The sequence below is a fragment of the Nicotiana tomentosiformis genome, chromosome 10, assembly GCF_000390325.3.
Source record: "Nicotiana tomentosiformis chromosome 10, ASM39032v3, whole genome shotgun sequence".
NCBI lineage: Eukaryota > Viridiplantae > Streptophyta > Magnoliopsida > Solanales > Solanaceae > Nicotiana > Nicotiana tomentosiformis.
Genome location: NC_090821.1, coordinates 9,141,078 through 9,154,385, shown reverse-complemented (window position 1 = coordinate 9,154,385; position 13,308 = coordinate 9,141,078). Strand labels below are relative to the sequence as shown.

General features: G+C 40.0%; 2 protein-coding genes across 2 annotated transcripts; one reads left to right on the top strand and one right to left on the bottom strand.

Annotated features, from left to right (window-relative positions):
* Positions 1-5,861: 5,861 nt before the first annotated feature.
* On the bottom strand, positions 5,862-12,445 carry LOC117281038 (acylsugar acyltransferase 3-like). The gene is made up of 3 exons (XM_070187509.1): positions 11,907-12,445; position 10,194; positions 5,862-6,904 (listed from the first exon to the last, which is right to left on the bottom strand). The coding sequence occupies exons 1-3, from the start codon at positions 12,165-12,167 to the stop codon at positions 5,979-5,981; spliced, it is 1,188 nt and encodes a 395-aa protein (XP_070043610.1). The 5' UTR covers positions 12,168-12,445; the 3' UTR covers positions 5,862-5,978.
* Positions 12,446-12,538: 93 nt separating this feature from the next.
* LOC117273018 (acylsugar acyltransferase 3-like) lies at positions 12,539-13,060 on the top strand. Its single transcript, XM_033652086.2, has one exon. It carries the CDS (start codon positions 12,539-12,541, stop codon positions 13,058-13,060), a length of 522 nt encoding a protein of 173 aa, XP_033507977.2.
* Positions 13,061-13,308: the final 248 nt, after the last annotated feature.

The following is a 13,308-nucleotide window of genomic DNA, read 5'->3' as shown; positions in this document are numbered from 1 at the left end:
GAAAGGCTGCGGGAGCCATGCCAAAGAGGGCATCTTAAGGCTACGGGAGCGACGTCAAAAGGAGCACATGATGTGCCAACCTGTGAAAGAAAGCTTCAGACGGACATGAAGGCCGTGAGGGTCATGGTATGATTGACTAGTGTAGGTCAATCACAAAGTTAGACACCAGAGGGTGAAAGTGCGGAGGCACTTTCCAAGTGAACATCGAAAGGCGATGAAGTGCAGAGGCACGCTTGGAAGATACTTGGGGGAGAAGTGCATGGGGCACAACTCCTTTTGAGAAAGGACTTCGAGGAAGTCCAACCCACAGGACAAAGGGAGCTGAAATGGGCATACCTGAGGGGGCAGACTCCGGGATGTCTTAAGCCATGATGTGTCATCGGGGACGATGACATTATGAGTGTGGGAGGATGTCACAACTCACATTTTGGAGTTGTGATTTCGGCCAAGAACTGGTGAGAAAAGGCTCTTCTGATTATCTTACGTAGGTCTGTCTACTCGGGCAACTTGGGCTTTTTAATTTTAAGCATATATAAGGGGGGTATAGGTGATGAAAGCTCTGACCTGCCTCCCCCATACGTGCTGCCACCGAGCCGTATCGAACGAGCTGCCTTGGGGGCAACCTCAAGGGCCTGCCTAGATGATTCAAAGGAGTGTCAAAGGTATCCACACAAGTTTGGGAACTCGTATGGACAGCGCGACGCCTTCGGGCCAGCATTGGGCATCAAAGTGGTGCTGGAGGCTCGATATGTGGAATGACCAGCCCCGCGGGCTGCCAAATGTTGGAACGAGACCTCCGTGCCGATTGGATACTTGACGCACCTGTCATAGGGGCATCATGTGTCGACTTGTGATCATGGATTTGGTTCAACCATGCAAGCAAGGGTCCGTTGGCCTAAAGGTGCAGGTGTGGGCGACACTGCACTACTTTGGAATGGAAGCGTGCTGCAAGAGGGCTATGATTGGGCATGGCACGAAAGAGGCGCATGACAATGGCCAAGGGATAAATGTTGCCTTACTCGGGCGAGGCACGAGCTAGTCGCGGATGCACTAGGCGAGTGTCAAGCTTGAGGATTGGGCTGTGCACGCGGGAGCGATGCTCAGTCTTGGGCTAAGGACAAGGCATGTCCTAAGCCAATTCTCCCAGGGCGCGCATGGATTGTGATCCTAAGATGAAGCGCCACGACATGTCTAGGGCCAAGGGCCTAGGCATCTTACGGGCAGCACAAGTTGGGGCGAGCCTGCGGGCGAGTCCCACCAACAGGCACAGGATCGTGCTTTGGAATCCTGGGAAAGGAACCGCCGCACGGGCGAGCAGGTGCCGCTACCCAACGTAAGGATTTGGGCCCGTGACAATATGCCTTGAATGCAGTTGTGAAGTAGCAATGAATCAGTTTCTCCAATAATCAGTCCATATCCTTATTGAACGTACCATTTTAGGCCAAAAAGAAGGGCCTCTACTTCTGCTAAGTTCTTGTTCCTTAACCCATTGGTATAGCATAAGCCATAAGCATTTTACCACCATTGTCTCTAACCACCCCGCCACCTCCGCAATTCCCATTAGCACAACTACTATCATTGTTTAACTTAACAAAGAGAAAATGTGGTTTAAGCAACTTAACCTAAGTTATACACCTTTCAATCATAGAGTAGTCAAAGAATTTACATATATCTTCCCAATTATTGTTAATAGTTAGCTTCCCAAAATGAGAGTTAATTAATTGGGCAATATTAAAAGTGATAAGGCATTTGGATCTTGCCACTAATGGCCTCTCCATTTTATATTTTCTACAACACCTTGATCTCCACAGCTCCCATACAACAATATGAGGCATAATCTGAAAAAACAAATGCAGCAACAGAGTTTTTGGACTTATGATTCCAACAGTTAGCAAACTGAATTCTTAAGGGGATGTTCATATGAGCTATTCCAACCATTCTAGCAAAAATTGCCCACACTTGTTGTGCAAAATGTCCCAGACAAATAAATGTTCACACGTTTCCTCGCCTGGGATCATTCCTGGAGAAGGACAACAACAACATTTAGAGGCTAAGGAAATCCCAAACCTCGTGATCCTTTCATCTGCTGCGATTTTTCCATGGACAGCTCTCCAAGCGAAGAAAGACATCTTAAATGGGACATATTTATGCCATAACTTAGAGTCAAAAGGAGCAAGATCCCTTCTTTGTCTTAATGCATTCTAAGCAGAGGCCACACTTAATTTTCCTGAAGAAGTAATTGTCCAGATTGGAGTATCATCCTCTTCTTAGTTAATTGTGATGTGAACAGAGGCTATCTAAGACTTAACAACTTCAGGAGGCTGAATATGTAAGCAAGACCAGTCTCATACTCCATCCTTATATACTTCATTAACTTTAGTATTGTCATGCCCGACATCTTCGCTTAAGATGGAAGACAAAGGAACAAAATTGGTCCAATTATCATACCAAAAGCTGTTATTACCGCTCCCAACTCTCCATAAGATGTTCTGGTCTACTTCATATTTCAATTTGCACATAGCCTGCTAATTATGGAATTTTCCAACTGTCCATTGACTAATTAGTGGATGATAGATTCTACAATATTTGGCTTTGACAAATTGGGACCATAACCAGTTTGTGGTTCTCAACCTTCACCATTGCTTTGCTGTGAAGGCTTTGCAGACATCCTCCAACTTTCTAAAATTAGCCCCTCCCTCTTCATATGGAAAACAAAGTTTGTACCATGCAAACCAGTGGTATATGTCACTAGTCTCTTTCCCAGACCAGAAGAATCTAGCTAAGTACCTCTGAATTGTAGCGATAGTACCCTTGGTTGGATGGACTGCAGCCAATGTATGGACATTCAGGGCTAATAGAACATGCCTGATAAGAACTGCCCTGCCTCCAGAAGAAAGTAGCTTTAAATGCCATCATTTGATCATGTAAATCACCTTGATAACCATCCCTGCAAAGGTAGACAACTTTTTTCTACCAGAATATATAGGACAACCGAGGTATTTGATAGGAAGGGGTTCATGTCTCATCTCTGTTATTTCCTCAATCCTACGAATGGATCTTTATGTTGCAGAAGAAGCCAATGAGAAATTGCATTTAGATTTATTGATCTTTTGTCCAGAAAGTTGTTCATATGTTGCTAAAGTAGTTTGGATCAGCTGAAGAGTAGTTTTCCCACCATTGCAAAATAAAATAGTATCATCGGCAAAGGCGAGATGGTTGATTTGTGGACCATGACTACTCATGTAGAAACCTTTGTACCCTCTGTGCTTCTGGAGTTTATTAAATAATTGGAATAACAATTCAGTACTCAAAACAAAAAGAGAAGGTGAGAGAGGATCACCTTGTTTGAGCCCTCTCCCAGATTTAAAAAATCCATGCCTACTCCTATTCAGAATTATTGTGTACCAATTATTTGAAATATATCTATGAATGATGTCAATCCAACTCTTAGCAAAACCCATTTTTTTCAGCATGAGGCAGAGAAAGGACCATGATACTCTATCATATGCTTTTGCCTTGTCTAATTTCATAATCACATTTCTCCCTTCAACAGGTTTCCCAATATAATTCACAATCTCTTGAGCCAACAAAATGTTCTCAGTTATGGATCTACCTTTAACAAACCCACTCTGATTATGTGAAATGATTCTAGGCAACAAGGTACTCAATCTAGTATTTAAGAGCTTAGCAATAATCTTGCTAGATATATTGCACAAACTAATAAGCCTAATGTCTGAGAAAGTATGAGGGGATTCCACCTTTGGAAGCATTACTAGATACGTGTGAGTGAAATATCTTGGTAACTGAGCTCCATCAAAAAAGGCCACTAAAGCATTAAAACAGTTTCAGCAATAATAGACCAGGCACTTTGGTAGAACCTGCCAGTAAGACCATCAGGTCCAAGTGCACTATCAACATCCAATATAAAGACACATTTTTTAACCTCCTCCATGGTTGGTATTTCAGTGAGGAAAGCATTATCCTCTTCAGTAATAGTTCTCTTCACCACATCAAGCACAATAAGATCTTCAATGGTTATTCCAGCACCAAATAGTTGTTGAAAGAATCTGACTGCTGCTCCTGCCACCTCTTCCGTCCCTTCCATAAGGTTGTCATTATCACCTCTGATCCTTTGGATGTTTAATTTCTTCCTTTTATCCTTGATTACAGCATGAAAGAAAGCTGTGTTATCATCGCCCTCTGTCAACCATTTAACTCTTGCCTTCTACCTCATAATTGAGTCTTGCAGCTTTAAAAATCTGGTAAATTTTGCTCTTGCCTTAGATAAGTTCATTCTGCATTCAGGATATGGATCAGAGATCATTGCCTCCTCCAAACTTCTTATAAGAGTTTCAAGCCTCTTTGGTTCTTCATATATATCACCAAAAGCTTGTCTAGACCAAGCACTGAGAGTAGAGCATACTTTCTTAAGCTTCTGATGAAAGATGTACAAAGGATTGCCAAAAACTTCTTCTGACCAGGCTTGTTGAATTTTTCCCAAGTACTCCTTATGTTCTACCCATATATTGAGAAATTTAAAATATTTATAAAATCAGAGTCAGTGCTGGCCGCAGATATCAGTAATGGAGCATGGCCAGAGCAAGACCTAGATATCATAATCTGTAACTTCACAAGCTTTCCATCTAATTTCCTTCCCAATCTATAACTTCTGACAAAAGAACCTTTGAAATCTTCATAATCTGTAATGGCATTTCCTATATTTCTTTAACTTCACAAGCTTTCCATCTAATTTCCTTCCCTTTATCATTTTCTCTAGCGGAGGTAGGAGCGTATCAATATCATGATGGACTTTGTGGTAGGCTTACTATATACCTAGAAGAAGTTTAACGTTGTTTGGGTCGTTGTTGATAGGTTGACCAAATCTGCGTAGATCTTACCAGTGTAGATTAATTATTCTTCTGAGAAAATTTCTAGTGTGCCAGATAGCTACTTTTGTCCCGTTTATGCTGAAGCATAAGAATGACGGATTTGTGTCCATCGTGTGATCACAACCGGTACCGCATTTCTTTTTTCTTTGGGGGGCTCTTGACTTTACTAATGTAATATTAAGTAAAGGGGCATGCATCTTTTTTTGTAAAGAAAAAGGGGTATTTCACGTAATTAAACCCACTACTCATCATATCTTTTTTACCATGTTCGATTTGCAGAATGGGGATATTCGAATCCGGTCCTTCTGACATATCTGCATTATTTCATTCGTGACTGAATGATACAATTCAAGATCATTTTTTTTTTGCGGCCTATGTAGAGAGCTATGGGTATACAGGTCAAGCTTAGCACAACTTTTCACCCACTCACCGATGGTCGGTCCGGATGGACTCGTCATATTCTTGCAGACATATTGAGAATATGTACCATTAACTTTGGAGGTTATTGAAACTGGTATTTGACTTTAGTAGAATTTGCCTACAATGTAGTTATTAGTCTAGTATTTAGATGGCCCCGTATAAGGCTTTATATGGTAGACGACGTCGATCTCAAATTGGTTAGTTTGAATCGGGTGAGACAAAACTATTAGGTCCAATTTTTGTACAGTAGGCATTGGAAAAGATCAAATTGATACCAGAACAACTTCAGACAACTCAGAGTAGGCAAAAGTGCTTATACGGATTGGAGGGTTCGTGACTTAGAGTTCATAGAGGGTGAGAAAGTATTTTTAAAGGTTTCTCCCACGAAGGAAGTGATGTAGTTTGGGAAGAAGTTGAGTGTGAGGTACATTGGCCCGTTTGCAATCGCGCAAGCCAAAAATGTGTCTTATTAAACGTAATTTTCAATTGCACGTACAGCACGAATATTTTACAACATGGTCATAACCTGTAAGGTGTATAACGACAGATGGATTGAAACGAAAACTTGAACAATTGCACAACTTTCCCAAAATAAAAGAAAAATTGAAACACACTTACTCTATGAAGATCACACATAGAAATATGGCACTAGACTTATTGAGTTGCTAATTAAACTACTGGAGAAGTAAACTCTAGGAGTTCTTTGTTACTCTCAAATATTAACATATCAGCTTCTGTCAAAGTGATTAGCACATTTATCCCGTTTCCATTTGGGGAATCCAAGAAAATGAAGTTGTTCTTCATTGGATTTCTTGCAAGTGTCACTCTTATGGGCTCACCCCATCCAAAATCAATCTTATATACTCCTAAATTGCACAAGCTGCTGCACATATAAAAATCAAACTTATTCTTCTCTGATTTGTTTGCACGCTCTTTGACTCTTTCAAGTAAATGTGAGGCTAGCTGATGTGGATCCTTAGACTTGTCTTGAAGATATTGCTTAGCCTTACGTAGTTGAGCAACGAAGTGGGGCAATTGTATCTCATCTTCCGTCGCTGCTATTGAGCCAAAGAAATAACAAGCATTTCCAATGGTGTTTTGGGGCAGTGGTGGGCGAAAATTCATTAAATGGCACAATAAAGATGGTTGGAACACGCCTAAATTCGCCATTGATACTGCCGCTTCACATTTGTGAAGAAGTGCTGTGGCAACTTCAACGCGAGTTGGATTCTGCACTTGTGAATTCATTGCAACAATCTCCTTGAGTCTGCCCAAACTAGAGGATGAGAAATGGTACATTCTTGACACGCGTCGTTGAGTTTCACGCACAATATCAGGCATAACCGCGGGAAGATCATTCATTGCCATTGGGGGGAAGAAAGAATGTGCATCAAATTGAGTAGATGGTTTGAAATCCAACTCATGTCGAGTCGTAGCAGCCCAATCCTTAAGGAATTTCAAGAGACTATATCCATCAGCAATCTTGTGTGAAAGGCATACACTGACTGCTATTCCACCACAATCGAAATGGCTTAACTGAATCACCAATAAACTTCCGTTTGAGTAACTACTCCAAGGCAAATCTTGTGGAAAGACTGTTGCGGAAGTCAAATGTATATAGTGTGAATGAGTTACAATTATTATACCAAAAATTATGACAACCGCTAAACAATAAACAAGACAATAAAACAACAATAAAAGAACAACAGAATTTACGAGGTTCGGCCAATTTTGCCTACTTTCTCGGACACAATCAATATTTTATTCCACTCCAAAATTACAAGTGAAATAATACTAAAGAGAGAAGATACAAATGTCTTAAGAAGATAAAAAAGGCAAATGAGAGGTGTACTTAAATCCTAAACATTAGGCCTCCTTTTATATGGTGAAATTCCCATTCAAAATTGTCATCCACCGATGTGGGACTTTTGACAATTTCAACAAATCTCCACCTTGGCAAAATTCCACATCTTCAATTTTCTCTCAATAACAAATTTTGGTTGTGTCTTCATCTTCAATCTTTAGTGTTCAACAATGTTGATCAAATCCAAACAATGTTGAAACTTGACCGCAGTCACCACTTTTGTCAGCATATCAGCAGGGTTCTCCGTAGTATGAATTTTCTTCACCGTGACTCCACCTTCTTCTATGATTTCTCGTACGAAATGATACCGAACATCAATGTGCTTCGTCCTTGCATGATAAACTTGGTTCTTCGCTAATTGAATAGCACTTTGACTATCACAAAAAATTGTAATATTTTTTTGTTCAATACCAAGCTCCTTTAGCAACCCCTGAAGCCAAATTGCCTCCTTCACAGCCTCCGTAATAGCCATGTACTCTGCCTCTGTTGTAGACAAAGCAACTGTTGACTGCAAAGTAGACTTCCAACTAACTGGTGCCTTTGCAAAAGTAAACACATAACCAGTAGTTGACCTTCGTTTGTCCAGATCACCCGCAAAATCTGAGTCACAATATCCAACTACAGACCGATTGCCTTCCTGCTCAAAAACTAACCCAACATCTACAGTACTATGAATATACCGTAGAATCCATTTCACAGCTTGCCAATGCTCCTTTCCTGGATTATGCATATATCTGCTAATAACTCCAACGGCTTGTGAAATGTCAGGTCTCGTACAAACCATTGCATACATCAAGCTACTAACAATATTTGCGTATGGTACCCTTGACATATACTCCTGTTCAGTTTCATCCTTTGGCGACATAGTAGTACTTAGCTTAAAATGGGGAGCAAGTGGCGTACTAATTGGCTTAGTCTTCTTATCTATGCTAAAACGCTGTAGTACTCTATTCAAATATTCTTTCTGAGATAAACAGAGTTTCTTTGCTACGTCTATCTTTTATTATCTCCATGCCAAGAATTTTCTTTGCCTCACCCAGATCCTTCATCTCAAACTCCTCCTTCAGTTGAATCTTCAACTTATCAATTTCTTCCGAATTCTTGGAAGTTATCAACATATCATCAACATATAGGAGAAGATATAAAAAGGAACCATTATTAAGTTTGTGCAAATACACATAATGATCGTATTTGCTTCTCTTGTACCCTTGCCGCAACATAAACTTGTCAAATCGCTTGTACCATTGTCTAGAAGACTGTTTCAATCCGTACAACGATTTTTCAAGTTTGCATACCATATTTTCTTTTCCAGCAACTTTGAATCCTTCTGGCTGAGTTATGTAGATTTTTTCCTCCAAGTTTCCATGTAAAAATGCAGTTTTTACATCCATATGAACTAGTTCCAAATCCAACTGTGCTACCAAAGCCAACATAATTCTAATGGAGGAATGTTTTACAACTGGAGAAAATACTTCATTGTAATCAATTCCCTCCTTTTGAGCTTATCCTTTGACCACCAATCTTGCTTTGTAGCGAACATCTTCTTGGTTAGAAAATTCTTCTTTCTTTGCAAATACCCATTTGCACCCAATTGCTTTCTTTCCCTTCGGGAGATTGGCCAATTTTCATGTATGATTCTTATGAAGGGACTGCATTTCTTCATTTATGGCAATCCTCCACTTATCTTCTTCTGAACTTTGGATTGCGTCTTTATAAGTGGTAGGAACACCATCAGCTACAATTAAGGTTGCACAAGCAACCGTCTCTATGAGACGAACAGGTTTCGTTATTGTCCTTTTTGGCCTGTTGGTTGCTATTGATTCAAGTTGTTGTCGAGGTTCCTGAGTTGGAATCTCCCTCTCTACTGGCTCTTCTTCCAGAGGGTAATCTTCATTTGTTTCCTCCTCTGCTTCTTGTGTAGGAAAAATAAATTTTCCCTCAAACTCCACCTGCTTTGATACACCACCATTTTGTTTGACATCTTCAACTGTCACCTTATCTATTATGGCAGATTCATCAAAGGTAACATCTCTGCTGAATATAATATTCCTTGTCTCTAGACACCATAAGCGGTATCCTTTGACTCCAGAAGTAATCCCCATAAATATAGCCTTCTTTGCTCTCGGATCCAATTTTGACTCTTTCACATGATAGTATGCAATTGAGCCAAACACGTGCAAATAGTCATAATCTACAGCAGGTTTTCCATACCATTTTTCAAATGGTGTCTTGCTATCAATGGCAGCAGATGGTAGACGATTAATGAGGTGGCATGCATATGTAACTAACTCAGCCCAAAATTCTTTGCCCAAGCCAGCATTGGACAACATACACTATACCTTCTCCAGTGAAGTCCGGTTCATACGTTCTGCCACTCCATTCTGTTGTGGTGTATGTCTGACAGTGAAGTGTCGGATGATGCCATCATTTTCACATACCTTATTGAAATGATCATTTTTGTATTCACCTCCATTGTCTGTGCGAATACACTTGATCCTCCTGCCTGTTTGATTCTCCACCATCGTCTTCTATTTGAGAAAAATTTCCAACACTTCATCTTTCCTCTTCATTGTATACACCCACACTCTTCGGGAAAAATCATCAACAAAGGTTACAAAATAGTGCTTCCTACCCAATGAAGGTGTTTTGGAAGAACCCCAAACATCAGAGTGTACATAATCCAAAATGCCTTTAGTATTATGGATCGCTGTACCAAATTTAACCCTTGTCTGTTTCCCTTTTACACAGTGCTTGCAAAACTCCAAGTTGCAAGTCTTTACGCCTTTTAACAATCCTTGATTAGATAGAGCTTTCAAGGATTTCCCTCCAGCATGTCCCAAGCGCATGTGCCATAGCCTGGTTGCTTCTGCCTCTTTGTCATCACTGGATGTTATTGTCGCTGTCCCAATAACTGTACTACCACGATAGCGGTACATGTTATTGTTCTTCCGATTGGCCTTCATTACCACTAGTGCACCGGAGCATATTCTCATCACTCATTTTCTGCAATGATTTTGAACCCTTTTGATTCTAGGGCTCCCACAGAGATGAGATTCTTCTTCAAACCCGATACATATCGAACATCTGTTAATGTTCTGATCATTCCATCATGGCTCCTTAATCTTATTGAACCAATTCCATATGAGGTAAGAGGGCTGTTATCCGCTGTGTGGATGGCTCCATATTCTCCTTCTTGAAAATTCACGAACTAGTCCTTGTTGGGACACATATGATAGCTACAAGCCGAGTCCATCAACCATATGTCTGATGATGTTGATAACTCTGTTGTAACTAATGAGAAGTCTGAATCATCACAATCAGCTACATTTGAATCCATAATGGCCTTTCCATTGTTATGTCTAGCCTTATTCTTCAACTTCAGACAGTCTTTCTTCTAGTGCCCCTTTTCTCGACAAAAGGCACATTCATCTTTGCTGGGTCTAGATCTCGACTTGGATCTTCCCTTCTTAGTCCTCGTTTGATTTTGAGGACGACCCCTCACAATTAGTGCTTCTCCTTCTCCGCCCTTCTGTTTTTCTCCCTTTCTTTGTTCATAGCTGTACAAAGCCGAACAAACTTCTTTGAGAGAAATTTCGTCATTTTCATGGAGTAGAGTAGTTTCAAGGTGCTCATACTCATTAGGAAGTGACCCCAACAACATCAAGGCCAAGTCACCGTCATCAAAAGTTGCATCCATATTTTGCAAATCTGTGACCAACTTATTGAAACTGGTGATATGTTCATTCATTGTGGTACCAGGAACATAGGTGAAGCGAAATAGTCTCTTCTTCATGTACAATTTATTTTGACTGTTTTTCTTCAAAAATTTATCCTCCAGTGCTTTCCATAATTTACTTGCAGAAGTTTCCTTTGTGTATGGATATTTCTGCTCTCTAGCAAGGTAGGATCGAATGGTACCGCAAGCAATACGATTGATAATTTTCCAATCTTCTTCTCCAATAACATCTGGCTTCTTTTCTTCAATGGCAAGATCTAGCCCTTGTTGAAAAAGAACATCTAGAACCTCGCCTTGCCACATCCCAAAATGTCCTGACCCGTCAAAAATTTCTACCGCAAATTTTGCATTTGACACAATTCTTGTCATAAGCGAAGATGCCAACGATGACGTATTATTGACACTTGATGTAGATTCTTCTTGTTTATTGTCTCCCATTTTGACACAAATATTATTTAGTAGCTGACGACACAAATCAAGATTATTTCCTTTCTGGTGTGGAAGATCAGACTAAGCTGCAACCACAGAGCATACTCAGACAGAACCTTGACTCAGTTATCAAGATAGATCTTTTCTGATGTGGAAGATCAGACTATGCTGCAACCACAGAGTATACTTAGACAGTAACTTGGCTCTGATACCAATTGTTGCGGAAGCCAAATGTATATAGTGTGAATGAGTCACAACTACTATACCAAAAATTATGACAACCACTAAACAATAAACAAGACAATAAGACAACAATAAAAGAACACCAGAATTTACGAGGTTCGGCCAATTTTGCCTACTTGCTTGGACACAATCAATATTTTATTCCACTCCAAAATTACATGTGAAATAATACTAAAGAGAGAAGATACAAATGCCTTAAGAAGATAAAAAAGGCAAATGAGAGGTGTACTTAAATCCTAAACATTAGGCCTCCTTTTATAGGGTAAAATTCTCATTTAAAATTGTCATCCACCGATGTGAGACTTTTGACAGTTTCAATAAAAACAACATCAGTAACATCATTGTAGGTGTGATTAAGTATTTCAGACATCGGACAACTGATTCGGACATTGAGAAACTCAGCAGCTGTGTCATTGCAATCAACATATTTATAATTATCTTTGATTCTTCCGGCAAAGGGATAATAAGAGGACAATACTTTTGAAAGGGAGTTTTCAAGAATCTGGCTTGTGTTATTTGTAGGTTTGGAGTAGAAGGCGACAATTGGAGAGTATGCAGAACTAGCTATTGACAATCTTTCTTTCATTGATCAGATAGCCAGTTCTGCATACTCTCCAATTGTCGCCTTCTACTCCAAACCTACAAATAACACAAGCCAGATTCTTGAAAACTCCCTTTCAAAAGTATTGTCCTCTTATTATCCCTTTGCCGGAAGAATCAAAGATAATTATAAATATGTTGATTGCAATGACACAGCTGCTGAGTTTCTCAATGTACGAATCAGTTGTCCGATGTCTGAAGTTCTCAACCACGCCTATAATGATGCTATTAATGTTGTCTTCCCACCTGATTTGCCTTGGACTAGTTCCTTTGGCCGAAGTCCACTGGTGATACAATTAAGCCATTTCGATTGTGGTGGAATAGCAGTCAGTGTATGCCTATCACACAAGATTGCTGATGGACAGTCTCTTGAAATTCCTTAAGGATTGGGCTGCTACAGCTCGACATGAGTTGGATTTCGAACCATCTACTCAATTTGATGCACATTCTTTCTTCCCACAAATCGATGATCTTCCAGTTGTACCCGATATTATGCGTGAACCTCAGCGATGTGTGTCAAGAATCTACCATTTCTCATCCTCTAGTTTGGACAGACTCAAGGATATTGTTGCAATGAATTCACAAGTGCAGAATCCAACTCGTGTTGAAGTTGCCACAGCACTGCTTCATAAATGTGGAGCGACAGTATCAATGGCGAATTGCGGCATGTTCCAACCATCTGTATTGTTCCATATAATGAATTTTCGGCCCCCATTGCCCCTAAACACCATTGGAAATGTTTTGTGTTTCTTTAGCTCAGTAGCAGTGAAAGAAGATGAGATACAATTGCCCCAATTCGTCGCTCAACTACGAAAAGCTAAAAAAACATCTTCAAGAAAAGTTGAACAATCCAAATCAGCTAGCATCACATGTTCTTGAAAAAATCAAAGCGACAACAAATAAACCAGAGAAGAATAAAGTTGATTTTTATATGTGCAGCAGCTTGTGCAATTTTGAGTTATATAACATTGATTTTGGGTGGGGTAAGCCAATAAGAGTGACCCTAGCAACAAATTCGATGAAGAATCACTTCATTTTCTTGGATTCCCCCAATGGAAATGGGATAGATGCACTAATCACCTTGAAAGAAGCTGATATGTTAATATTTCAGAGTAACAAAGAGCTCC

Excerpts from the sequence above, each read along its gene's own strand:
- LOC117281038 (XM_070187509.1), bottom strand. The coding sequence starts at position 12,167 with ATGAAAGAAAGATTGTCAATAGCTAGTTCTGCATACTCTCCAATTGTC.
- LOC117273018 (XM_033652086.2), top strand. The coding sequence starts at position 12,539 with ATGGACAGTCTCTTGAAATTCCTTAAGGATTGGGCTGCTACAGCTCGA.